Source organism: Ornithorhynchus anatinus, chromosome 6, assembly GCF_004115215.2.
Source record: "Ornithorhynchus anatinus isolate Pmale09 chromosome 6, mOrnAna1.pri.v4, whole genome shotgun sequence".
NCBI classification, from domain to species: domain Eukaryota; kingdom Metazoa; phylum Chordata; class Mammalia; order Monotremata; family Ornithorhynchidae; genus Ornithorhynchus; species Ornithorhynchus anatinus.
This window is the reverse complement of record NC_041733.1, coordinates 22,490,016-22,502,694: the sequence shown is the minus strand read 5'-3', so window position 1 is coordinate 22,502,694 and position 12,679 is coordinate 22,490,016. Positions and strand designations below refer to the sequence as shown.

Here is a 12,679-nt window from a genome sequence, read left to right as displayed (position 1 = left end):
GGGGGGGGGCTGCAAGGTGTTCAGGTTGTCCCACGTGGGGCTCACGGTCTTCATCCCCATTTTACAGATGAGGCGACTGAGGCCCAGAGAAGTGAAGTGACTTGCCCAAAGTCACACAGCTGACAGGTGGCGGAGTCGGGATTCGAACCCATGACCTCCGACTCCCAAGCCCGGACTCTTTCCACTGTTACAATTCGGCAACAGATAGAGACAATCCCTGCTTACAATTCGGCAACAGATAGAGACAATCCCTGCCCATTAACGGGCTTAGTTATTTTGTTAATGAGGTGTCCATCCCCTTGATTCTATTTACTGTGATTATGTTATCTTGTTTTTGTCCGTCTGTCTCCCCCGATTAGACTGTGAGCCCGTCACTGGGCAGAGATAGTCTCTAGCTAATGTTGGTATTTATTAAGCGCTTACTATGTGCCGAGCACTGTTCTAAGCGCTGGGGTAGACACAAGGGAATCAGGTTGTCCCACGTGGGGCTCACATTCTTCATCCCCATTTTACAGATGAGGTAACTGAGGCACCGAGAAGTTAAGTGACTTGCCCAAAGTCACACAGCTGACAAATGGCCGAGCGGGGATTTGAACCCATGATCTCTGACTCCAAAGCCCGTGCTCTTTCCACTGAGCCACGCTGCTTCTCTATTCTCTATAGCTGTTGTCGAATTGTCCATTCCAAGCGCTTAGTACAGTGCTCTGCACATAGGAAGCGCTCAATAAATACTATTGAATGAATGAATGACTCCGCCCCTGAGCAGCTGTGTGACTTGGGGCAAGTCACTTCACTTCTCTGGGCCTCAGTGAGCTCATCTGTAAAATGGGGATAATAATAATAATAATGGCATTTGTTAAGCGCTTACTATGTGCAGAGCACTGTTCTAAGCGCTGGGGGAGACGCAGGGTGATCAGGTTGTCCCACGTGGGGCTCACGGTCGTAATCCCCATTTTACAGATGAGGGAACTGAGGCACAGAGAAGTGAAGTGACTTGCCCAAAGTCACACAGCTGACGAGCGGCAGAGTCGGGATTTGAACCCACGACCTCCGACTCCCAAGCCCGGGCTCTCTCCGCTGAGCCTGTCAGCTGTGTGACTGTGGGCAAGTCACTTCACTTCTCTGTGCCTCAGTTCCCTCATCTGTAAAATGGGGATGAAGACTGTGACCCTCACATAGGACAACCTGATGACCCTGCATCTACCCCAGCGCTCAGAACAGTGCTCTGCACATAGTAAGCGCTTAACAAATACCAACGTTATTATTATTATTCTCGTATGTGGCTTCTTCTCAGATGAAGACTGTGAGCCCCAAATGGGACAACCTTGAATCTATCCTAGCGCTTAGAACAGTGCTTGGCACGTAGTAAGCGTTTAACGAATACCAACATCATCATTATTATTATTATCATTATTATTATAGTTACTATTATTATTGACAGCTACTGACTTTCCTTGGCAGCTCGAGGCCGACGGCCTGGTCTAGCGCTTTAAAACGGGGCGGGGCTGACTTCAGATAGACGGAAGAGTCGACCAATCGCTGAGCTCTTGGGGGGCGGGAGGCGGGTCATGACGTACTTCCCGCGAGGCCGCCGGGCGGATGGGGGCGTCCCGGCCGTGACGGACACCCGCGTCCACCAATCCGCGAGGGAGATCCCAGGCGGATGGGGCGTTCCCCCCTGACGGACAGCCGCGTCCGCCAATCCCCGATGGGCTCCGGGCCTGGGGCGGGAGCGGGGGGAGGGCGCTGTCAGCGCCTGGAAAGACGGCCAATGAGGAAGCCCGTGGGCGGGGCCGCCCTCGGCCCGAACGTTGCGGGGCGGCGGGCGCCGCCATTTTGTGTCGGGGCTTGGCGGCCGGGGGCGGGGGGGGGGAGGCGGCGTCGACGCGTCCCGTGTCGGCCACCGGACAGTCGGTCTCGGGAGTGCGGGGAGGAGGAGGAAGAAGAGGAGGAGGAGAGGCGGGGGGGGTGATGTCCGGCGGTTCCCTCCTGGCAGGCGGGGCTGAGGTGAGGACCGGGGGGGGCGGGGGGGGGGGGGGCGGGCGCGCGCAGGCGGGGTGGGGGAGGGGAGCCCGGCCGGATCGGGAACCGTTAAAAACCGTGTCCGTGTGGGTCCGGCGGGCAGCGTGGAGGCAGCGCAACCCTCCTGGTGGGGGGCGGCGGGCCTGCCCACCCGCCGGCGCCCGCAGCCCTCCCTCGGGGATGGAGGGGCTGAGCGGCCCAGACCAGCTTTCCCCTCCCCTCCGGCGGGAAGAACCGGGCCGCCCGCGCCTTCCCCCCACGGGGGCCGGGGCGGGACGGGCGGAGCGGCCTTCTCTGCGGGCACCTCACACAGTGTCGGGGAAAGGAGGGAGGGGACAAGGACCCCCCACCCCAGTGACAGGGAAGAAGCTAAAGGATCGGGGGGGGGGGTCGGGGGGGTATGTACATATATGTATGTGTGTAGGTATGTGTATGTATGCGTTTCTGCACGCGTTTACATGTACATGTGTGTATATGCGCACGTACATGCATGTATGCGTCAGTGCCTCCCTATATGTACATATAGGGAGGCGCCCGTACGTGCCTATATGTACATGTATTTATATGTACGCCTCTACACATGCCTATATGTACATGCATATGTGTGTATTTTTATGCGTGTGTACGTGTATGTTTATATGTGTGTGCATATGTGTATGTATGTGTGTGCGTGTGTGTATTTATATACGTGTGGATATATATATATATATGTGTGTGTATATGTGTATGTGTGTATATATGTGTATATATGCTTGTAAGTGTGGGAAGGCCCATTTACTGTTGATGTAATGGTTTCTGAGCACTGGTATCCCTGCCTCCATACTTAATATCAAACTGTCACATCGCCTAACCAAGGAACTGATGTGCCACCCCCCCCCCCCTTCTTTTTTCTGTCAGTGGGCTCCCTCTTTGGCAGCTGGACACCCTCTAAGACAGGGCGAGGATTCTGACATTGCATCTTTCCTCAGGAGCAGCATGGCCTAGTAGATAGAGGATGGGCCTGGGGAGTCCAGGCAAGGCACTTCGCTTCTCTTGGCCCCAGTTCCCACATCTATAAAATGAGGATTAAGACTCTCGCCCCATGTGGGGCAGCGACTGTGTCCAACCCGATTATTAACTTGTATCTGCCCCAGCCTGGAACAGTGCTTGACACATAGTAAGCGCATAACAAACACCATCCTTCATGAGCCTGGTGATTACTTCTCCATTTCAAAGATTGGCTGAGGGAGTTATGGAGTTGGTTCCTTTTGTTCCTAAATCATCACCATACGATGAAGTCCCCATCCGGGAAGGACAGATGAGCCCGAGTGAAGAAATGGATTATCCCTTGAGAGCAATTTGCACAGGGCCACTCCTACTCTCTCCTCCTGCCAGTAATATTCCTTCTGGGGCCAGATAGCAGTGAGCAAGAAGGCGGGCAGGGGCTTAGACCCTTGCGAGATAAGCGCAAAGCCTTTTTGCGTGTCAGGCCCATCTCCGGCCAAGCGAGTGCAAGCATCGTGCCGAGGCTGGGCCCTCGTCTGTTACCCGCGAGCAGCCCGTTGCTTCAGGAACCGCTGCGGTTTTCGCCGCCCACGTTGGCTACCTGTTTTCCCGCTTTCCCGCGGGGCCTGTCCACCTCGTGGAGTGAGCCAGTGATTCCTGAGTCAGAAACCTTTACCCCTAATGGCATAGCCTCAGCAGGCAGAATTAGGCCTGGAATTCAGATCTCCCGATTCCCAAAGCGGTGCTCTTTCTCTTGGACCCACAGTGGGACTCCTCAGTATCAAGCTGGTGAGGTGTCTGGATATAAGTGAAAGAGCTTACCCTGCTCCCAGTTCCAAGAACTGTGCTCCCCCTCGTTCCCCCCAAAACATCTTTCCGAGGCAGAGTATTTCTGCGTTGGCCAAGGCCACTGACACATAAAGAAGCTAAAGTAACTTGTCCTTGAGTAGTGTCGGATCTAGGAATAGAATTCCCAGCCTTTGTGATCCATCGAGTGTTCTGAGCCTCAGGATCTGTCAGACCCAGATCACGTGAGATATAGCAAACTCTATACTCAACGTGGTTTCCCCAGCCCAAATAGCTAAAGTTGGCCTGGGGTGAAGCGGTCTTGCAGGTTGTCAGGTTCCTCTGCAAGGATCCGGTGCACAGAACCCCTTCCCCCCTTCCCCACCCCCTTACCCTCTCACCACCCACAGCAGGCGACTGAACTGTTTGGGGTATTGGGGCAGGGCGGTGACTAACATCCCTTATCCCTCCTGGGCCAAAGCGAAGCTACCTGGAGGTCATAGAGGAGTCTGCTTGCAGTGTGGTTTCTGTTTTGCCTATGGGAGACCTGGATCATTTTGAGCAAGACTTAATGCTCCTGGATGAGATAATGGGTGGAACATCAAAGCCCAGCATAATAGCCCCTCACTTCTTCTGATCCCTGGGCTTGCTGCAGAAAAGGTGCTGAAGGAAAACCATTTAGCTCAGGGGTAGGGTTTCTGTGACTGCCTGGAGGGACAGAGGGGCAGAGAGAGAAAAGAGCAGTGGAGTAGCTTCTGTGTGAAGGGAGACTGAAAAGAGAAGGCCTTTAAAACCGAAGGCCCAGAGAGGCCACAACTGGAGGCCAAAAGCCAGAAGAGCAAGGGAAGGGCTACCATGGGATTGTTGTTCGCCAAGTCCCGCACCAATAGGTGAAAGGAGCCCCCGCTTTAAGCAGAAAGGCAGTAAGTCCAAGGCAGCCGCAGTGCAACCCTTTTCAACCCAGCAAGAAGCAGTATGACCTAGTGGATAGAGCAGGGCCCTGGAAGTCAGAAGGACCTGGGTTCTAATCCCTTCTTCCCTCTGTTGGAAGGTGTCTACTAATTCATATTTGGTACTCTCCCAAGTGCTCAGCACAGTGCTCTGCACCCAGCACTCAAATACATTTGATTGACTTACATGTCCTCTCCTGGGCTGGGCCAGGCTTCTGTAGCGGCCTCCCTCAGTCACCTGGCGGCTCAGCTGAATCTTCCCTGTTGCGCTCTCTCTGCTTGTCACAGATTTGTTACCCAGCATTGTTTTTTATTTTTTCCTTGCATGTCTTAACTCTTTCTCTTTCCAGCGTTCTGGGTGTTTCGTTTCACGCTTTATCCTCTTCCATTTCAGAACCCTTTTTCAGTCCCTCCCCCCTCTCTTCCGGGCGTAGCCTCTTGGTACTGTATGCCTGCCATCCTTTCCTCCTCCAAGCCTAGAATGTCCATCCCGGGGTGGTGACGTTCTCTGGGTCTGATGGGCAGTTAGGTTTGACCAGGTGGGTAGGTTGGAGGTGGGGGCGGGGGAGGGCAAAGGCCAAGCAGACTGGGAGCCAAATTGAGAGTTGCGAGAGGCCACATGTCGGTTCTCAGACCTCTCACTTTTAGAGGCCAAAGACAGCTGGTACTTAATATAATAGTAATAATAATAGTGATGATGGTATTTAAGAGCTACCAAGTGTACCAAGCACTGTTCTAACCAGTGGGGTAGTTACAAGGTAATCGGGTCGTCTCACGTGGGGCTCACAGTCTTAATCCTCATTTTACAGATGAGGTAACTGAGGCACAGAGAAGTTAAGTGGCTTGTCCAAGGTCACACATCAGACAAGTGGAGGAGACGGGTTCAGAACCACGTCCTCTGACTCCCAAGCCCATGCTCTTTCAACTAAGCCACGCTGCCTCTCCGTTCTCCTTTGGGCAGCTGGGGGGGGGGGGGGGGCGTTACTTTATAATGGGGGTCAATCAGCGGGTCGCATCGTCCCCCAGCACTGCTGGTGGGCCCCGGAATTGTCTGGCCCAGCTCGGAAAACATGCGGATTTGCAATCTGGGGTTCGTAGGAGGGACATTGGAAGCTTAATGTCCATGGCCGTGCTCTGGCCCCAAGGCTGAATATTGGGGGCTTGCGACCTCTCCCATTCCCATTCCCTCTCCTGCCGTTAAGTTTGCTGAGGCCTGGGAGGGAGAGAAGGGGGTGAATCAGGAAACCCACAAGGCGCTCGGCTCCGGCACCACATTCGACTGCTGTCAATGGGAGCCGTTTTCCCGCTGTCTTCGTTGAGGCCTAACGAAGCGTTGGGCTGTCACGGTGCAACGCGCCCTCCCTGGCAAGTGTTTTAATTCACTGAGAGCCCAAGTCGTTTCTCTCAGATTCCTGCTCGGGGCTGCTGCCCAACTGCCCACCTGCCTTCTTGAATTACCCTCCCTTCGGTACACAGGAAGAGCACCGCTGGGAGTGGCTTAAAAGAGGCTTTTTTTTCTTTTTGTTTTTCTAGACTGCCATTTGGAAGAATCCCAAGTGGGCTGTAAAGAGTGGTTGGTATCTCACCCACCTGGGCCAGAGCCTTGCCTTGGAAGGGAGTGCCTTTTGGATCTTCACCCACTCCTCTTGTTAAGTCCTGGTTGGCTTTCCAGGAAGATCCGCTCAGATCCCCGAAATCTGCCCCAAAGAACCGGGGGGCGGAGCCCTTGGGTCGCCAGCTCCGTGACCTCTTTGTCCCGGACCGAAGTCCTCGGTCAGGTTCAGTGGGACGGAGCCCCCAGCGCCCCGGGGCGCTCGGCTCTGCCGTCGCCTCCGCGCATTTTGCCTAGAGCGTGATTAGCGCGTCAGGGAGCGCTTGTCCCACGACGCGAGGCTGTGTGGCTACAGGGCGCCGCACTCTGCGGAGGAACAGTTTACGCCCAGCTTTGGACACAGTGAGTACTACCATGCCAGTCTTGCTTTCCGCAGAGTTCTGCTAGACCGCAGGCCCCCGGTTTATGGGAGAAGTGGGTGTACTCCTGACCGAGGGGGTGGGGAACTACGGGGGAAGGCGAGGCCCAGTGTGCACACCAGGAAGGGAGCCCCATTCTGCCGGGAATCCAACATTTGCCTCGTCGGCCCCGCTGGCCCTTAGCCTCGCTGAGCCTCCTTCAGATGTTCCGACTGGTTGAGGGCTTGCGGAAGTTGGGCTTTAGGGGTCCTCTTCCCAGGTTGCCTAAGCCGACTCGCCAATTTGTGGGGCGGGGGGGCGGCCCACCGGCTCGGGCCACTCTCGAGGCTCCCGGAAGGTGCCGTCCTCAGTTCCGGGTAATCAGAGCTACTGACTTGGTGGAGCCAGGCCCTTGTGCTTCCCGGCTTCTTAACAGAAGCCCAGGTCTTCCCAGCCTACTGGGAACGCTCCAAGGAAGCAGGGAAGCAATCTGGCCTAGTGGCTAAAAGCATGGGCCTGAGAGCCAGAGTTTAATCCCGGCTCCACCACTCACTTGCTATGTGACCTTGGGCAAGTCACTTAACTTCTCTGTGCCTCAGTTTCCTCAACTGCAGAAGGGAGATTTGATAGCTGTTCTCCCTCCTCTTTAGACTCTGAGCCCCATGTGGGACAGGGACTGCATCGGGCCCGATCAACTTATATCTACCCCAGTGCTCAGAACAGTGCTTGACACATAGGAAATACTTAACAACTACCATGAAATTAAAAAAAAATTTAAAAAGTACTAGAGTAGTATGGGGTGTCCAACTTTTGTCATAGAGCCACGTTTGGGAATGGCCCGGTCAGCTGGCTGAAGCTGGGTGGTGCTTGGAGAGGGCCTAGATTTGTGGGTGAGGTGGGATCTGGGGGAGGGGTAAATTCCAGGTAGCTGAAGTTGTCCAGGAAGGATTGGAGGGAGGCTCAGAATCCTGGGACCTGGGTAAAGTCCTCGTCATCCATCCCTCCTTGCCCTCTCTCCCGCCGGGGTGGGACGAAGGCACATCCCACTGGGAATGATGGATGAGCCTCATGCCTGTGAGGGGAAATCGGTCCCTGGCTCTGTTCCTGCCGGTGGGGTTCCCACCGGGGCCCGGAGTAGAGCAAAGCAAGTTGGCAGGTCAGGGGGCAGCACACCGCCCGGGCCGCGGGGGCGGGGGTCGTACCCCGCGGGACTCATTTACGGCCAACACCACTGGGGCATCCATAGAGTCAATGCCGGATCTGGCACCGTTACCCGGCCGGGGCTGTCGCCTTAGTGACCCTGGGACCTCGTCCGCTCCAGGGAATGTTTTCGGAAACCCTTTCGGGTCCATCCGCCTGGTGGAATGTGCCCGGGGGAATTCTTCAGTCAGAGCCACCACCCCTGCACCTCGCCAGCAAACCTTCCCCTGCTTGCCAAGCGTGACCCAGAACCCCAGGACTGGGCCCTTTCTCCCGGAGCCCCAGCAGGATAAAACTCTAGACACTTCCCAGAAAAGTCCCGCCTGCTCCTTCGATCCTCCACCTGTCCAGTTGTAGCTTTACGTAAATCGACTCATGGGAAGTTCTCAGACCTCAGCTCTAGTGAGTCATTCACCCTGTTAATTTTTTTTTTTTTAAAAAGAGTAACTGAAATAACCTCTTGGTCTGGGAAGCGCAGCACCCCGTTGAGCAGCTCCTCCCCAGACCCATCTTTAGAGGTCCTGGATCGAGTTTGAGTAGAAATGAACGGCTTGGGAGCTGCCCGCCTCCTGAGGGGCGGAAGTCCCGCTCGAGACGATGGAGACAGCCAGGTTTAAGTCCATGGAGGCCGGGGGCGGAGTTCGATTTCTTCCTCGGCAGAAAAGGGAAGGATCGGGCCGGCTGGCCGGGAATGAAAAGGAAGCAGCCCCGTTTGAGGGTTAGAGAGGTTCGGCCCTCCTCATTTCTTCTCTCCCCGACAAATGTAGGAGGCACTGTCGCGTCCCGTCCCCCTCCACCTCCGCCCCAGCTGATTCTCGGCTTCCTCCCGGTTTTGGCAGATCCCCGGTGGGATCCCGTCCCCCAGGCTGGCGGAGCATGGTGGCAGCAGCGGTGGCGGCTGGGAACTGAAAAGGAGCCAGCGGCCGAGGAGGGGCCCCTGCAGCCCCCGCCGGCCCCAGCAGGAGATGGAGTATGAGAGACGGTAATGCCCCCGCCACCCGCCCCCTCGCAGCCGGGGGAGCGGAGAGAGGGAGGGAGAGGCAGGGGAGAGTCCGGCAGCCGGGATCTGCCCTATTCCCGGCCTCCCCCTGACCCCGACCTGGAGGTCTGCCCCAGGGACCAGAGCGACCACCGGCCCTGCTCCTTAAGGAGCTTGACGGTGAGCTTGGTGATAGGCTCCTCGGGGCAGGTAATGGCTGCAGCAACCCCACTCCCCCAGCTCCACCCTCCCACCACCAGAGTTCTGCACAGCAGATTTCCAGAGAAGCCCAAACTTCCATCCAGATTTTCCAACCCCTGACGTGGAACTCTGCTCTTTCCGTATGCTCTAGCGGAAAGATCGTGGGCCTGGGAAGCAGAAGACCTGGGTTTTATCCCGGCATTGTGCCTTCCCTGCTGTGTGACCATGGGCAAGTCACTTCAATTCTCCATTCCTCGGTTCTCTCATCTGTTAAGTGGGGGTTCAGCACACTGACTGTGAGCGCCATGGGGAACAGGGGACTGTGTCCAACTTGATGATCTTGCATCTACCCCATTTCTTGGCACATAGTAAGCGCCTAGTAAATGCCATCATTATTTTTATCGACTCCCCGCTCCGGCCCTCCACTTCTTTGTTTGGCAAATAGGAAGGATCACGTTGGGAGAGTGGTCAAGGGAAGCTCTTCATTAATCGGTAGTATTTATTGAGCATCGACTATGTCCCGAGCACGGTCCTAGTCACTCAGCAGAGTGCCGTGTCCCATAGAGAAGCAGCGCGGCCAGTTGGGGAGAACAAGGACCTGGGAGTAGTCCGAGGACCTTGGTTCTAATTCCGGCTCCACCGCTTATCTGCTGGGGACCTCGGTTCTAATTCCGGCTCCACCGCTTATCTGCTGGGTGACCTTGGGCAAATCACTTCACTTTTCGGTGCCTCAGTTCCCTCATCTGCAAAATGGAGAGTCAATACCTGTTCTTCCTCCTACTTAGACTGTGAGCCTCAGGTGGGATCTGATTATCTCATATCTACCCCAGTGCAAAGCCCAGTGCTTGTCACGTATTAATACCACACTTGATACCACAGTTATGATTATTATTCCTGTACTGGAGCAGTTTACAGCCTAATGTCCTCCCAGGCAGGACAGTTAAATAAATGCTTTCCCAAGTAACGAATAGAATACTAGCATGTGGATGGGGGTGAATCCAGATCATCCCCCAGAATTGCTTCACAGCAGTTGCTTCACAGGAACCACCAGAGCAAGTGTTGGTGCCCGGCTGCGCTTCGCCAGGAAGCCGACTTTGGGGCAGGCCGACTGGCTCTTTGGCATGCCAGGGCCTTCGTTGGTCAAAGCCAAGACATGTACCCATGTGAGACAGGGATCGGGCCTGGTCTGATTAAACTACCTCAGCACTTTAACATGGTGCTTGGCACTTAGGAGGCGCTTAACAGGCCCCGCCGTTTACCCCTGCTTACAATTGAAACATGCTGGCGATTTGGCAACTCACTGCTAAATCCGTGGGTTCACCCCAGTGTGCTAAGACTGTTCTGGAGGAGGTAGACCACACAAGGGGACGGATACCCAGCTCTACCGTCCTTCCGGGTCTTAGAAAGAAGTCACCGATCATAGCAGTGTAGAGTCCTCCTTGTTCCTACCAGGATACTCTTCTGGGGCTGCTAGTGGGAGGCAAAATCTCAGGGGACCCCACCCGCCCCCGAGATGCAGAAGATTGGCAGCCACTGGGATTGCTTCCCCACCCCACCACAGCCATTAAAGCCACTGACCCCCACTGCTGGTTATCAGCTGTGGCGGCTCTGCCGGCGGTGATAGCCGCAGCCCGCAGCCTCCCCTGCTTCCACTGCTTCTTTTTCTGTCCCACCTGCCCCGCTCCCGTGGTCTCTCTATGTTTCCCTCTTCCCCAGGCAAAGTAAGGGTCATTTTTCTAGTCTTTAAAGAGAGAGATGGCCTGCAAGACAGACTTCTAAATGGAACGGGAAAGAAGCTGCTGGGGGCTGTGCTGTTGCAACTCGAGGGGAACCCTGTAGGGAAGAGAAGCCTGGAGCCACTTTCCCCACCTAAAACTGCACAGGTTGGGGGCCTGTAACTCCTGCTGCCTCTGCAGCGGAAAATCACGTGGAAACCGGAGCCCGGAGGGTCGTGTGATTGTCGTTCTTCCCTCGTTTACCGATTTCCTCCCTCCCTTCGGCCTGCCTTCCACCATCAGCCGGGAGGTCCATTTTAGGGAGGCACAGATGGAAGTGTCTGTGACGTGTTGGCATGTGGAGTTTGATCCCACTTCTGCCTGCTCACGGCCCTTCCCAGTGCTCCTTCTCGCTCGTTGCCCAGCCGACTTGAAAGATGCCTCTGAAGGTGGGCGGTGGGGAGGGAGCCCTCTCCTGGGAAACTAACCCGCCCTTGTCTCTCCCTCCCCCAGAGGCGGCCGCGGAGACCGAACCGGCCGCTACGGCGCCACCGACCGCTCCCAGGACGACGGGGGGGAGAGCCGCAGTCAGAGAGACCATGACTACCGGGACATGGACTACCGCTCCTACCCCCGGGATTTTGGCGGCCAGGACTCCAAGCACGACTACGAAGACTCGTCTGAGGAGCAGAGTGCAGAGGTAAGGGTTGAGGCGCCGGTCCCCTGTCGTCTTTCCTCCCAGCCGCCCGCTCCGTCAGCGAGAACAGAAGGATGCCGGCACCTCGTCGTGAACGTAACCCGGTCTCTGGGGAGAGATTGGAGATCGAGCAGCTGGGGACCCTTGGGCGTTGCAGTTTGTGGCTTTCTTAGGCCAGTGATCAGTCGCGCGATCGGCCATTGGGGAGTCGGCCCTGGCCGAGGGAGGCCGTTTAGACCCAGCCTAGAGTGATGGGATTAGGGAGGTGGAACCGTCGTTTGCCTCCCACCCAGAGGTCTGACCCAGATCGGCACCAGTGAGGCTCTGGGGCTTCTCCACCTCCTCCGGGGTTGGGGTTCCTGGCCACGCAGGCCTGCGTGGGCGTTTGTCGGCTACCTGGGGTGGAGAACCTCCGGCTGCCAGGTCGAGCCGTCCTTCCCTCCTCTGTCCCAACTCCTTCGCTGCTGTGGAAGTCCAGGTCAAAGAGGGTCAGGGACACGTGCGCTAAATGCCCCCAGCAAGGAAATGAGACAAACGTGGATTGGTGTGGGCACGTTATCCCACCAACCAACCCACATGGACTCATCACGTGCTTTCTTGACAAGTGGCTTGAGCTAGGCCCAGAGAAGGTGGCCTTTTGTCCTATGCCTTAAACTCCAGAGTTGGGAGACTGCGCTAACCCGCCCCGAGTTGGGTTTTGGCCCGGCTGGGCTGATCTCGGCCGATTCTGAGCCTGGGCTTGTCGGAGTGGGACGTCCTTTCCTCAGGGTCCCAGAAATGACATTTGGAGCAGGCTTTCTGGGAAAGTGGCAGGCTAATCAGTCCCTGCTGGTTCACATCACCAGCATCCTCCATCGGGATCTCCAGCCGGAAGTGGGGTTGGGATCTCTGTCTTCCTCCGCAACCGTCCCATGGCCTCGGTAATCTTCAGCCCCCGCTAAACAGTTCTCCCAAAGTTTTCTCCGGGACGAGGTCTTTGTTACTGCAGCGAGACCACCGGAACAGGACCGACCAGAGCTGGGCCTCAGGGTTCTACGGCTTTCCCCACCTGCCGTGCGGCCAAAGTCCCATTTCATCTTCCGATGTCAGGAACTGGCCGAGTCTGCCCTGCTGGGCCGCGCTAGCACCTGGAATGGAGTGGGTCGGGCAGTGAGGCACCTGAGGACCTAGGGACCAGAATGGAGGGCTCCCTAGG

General features: G+C 56.3%; 1 protein-coding gene across 1 annotated transcript in view; it reads left to right on the top strand.

Moving 5' to 3' along the window:
* Positions 1 to 1,865: 1,865 nt before the first annotated feature.
* Positions 1,866 to 12,679, top strand: part of RBM10 (RNA binding motif protein 10) — a 26,154-nt gene continuing 15,340 nt past the window's right edge. Inside the window, 3 exon segments of the mRNA XM_029067193.2 lie at positions 1,866 to 2,007; positions 8,732 to 8,874; positions 11,301 to 11,487. Of these exon segments, the coding sequence (XP_028923026.1) occupies positions 1,972 to 2,007; positions 8,732 to 8,874; positions 11,301 to 11,487 (366 nt within the window). The 5' untranslated portion in view covers positions 1,866 to 1,971.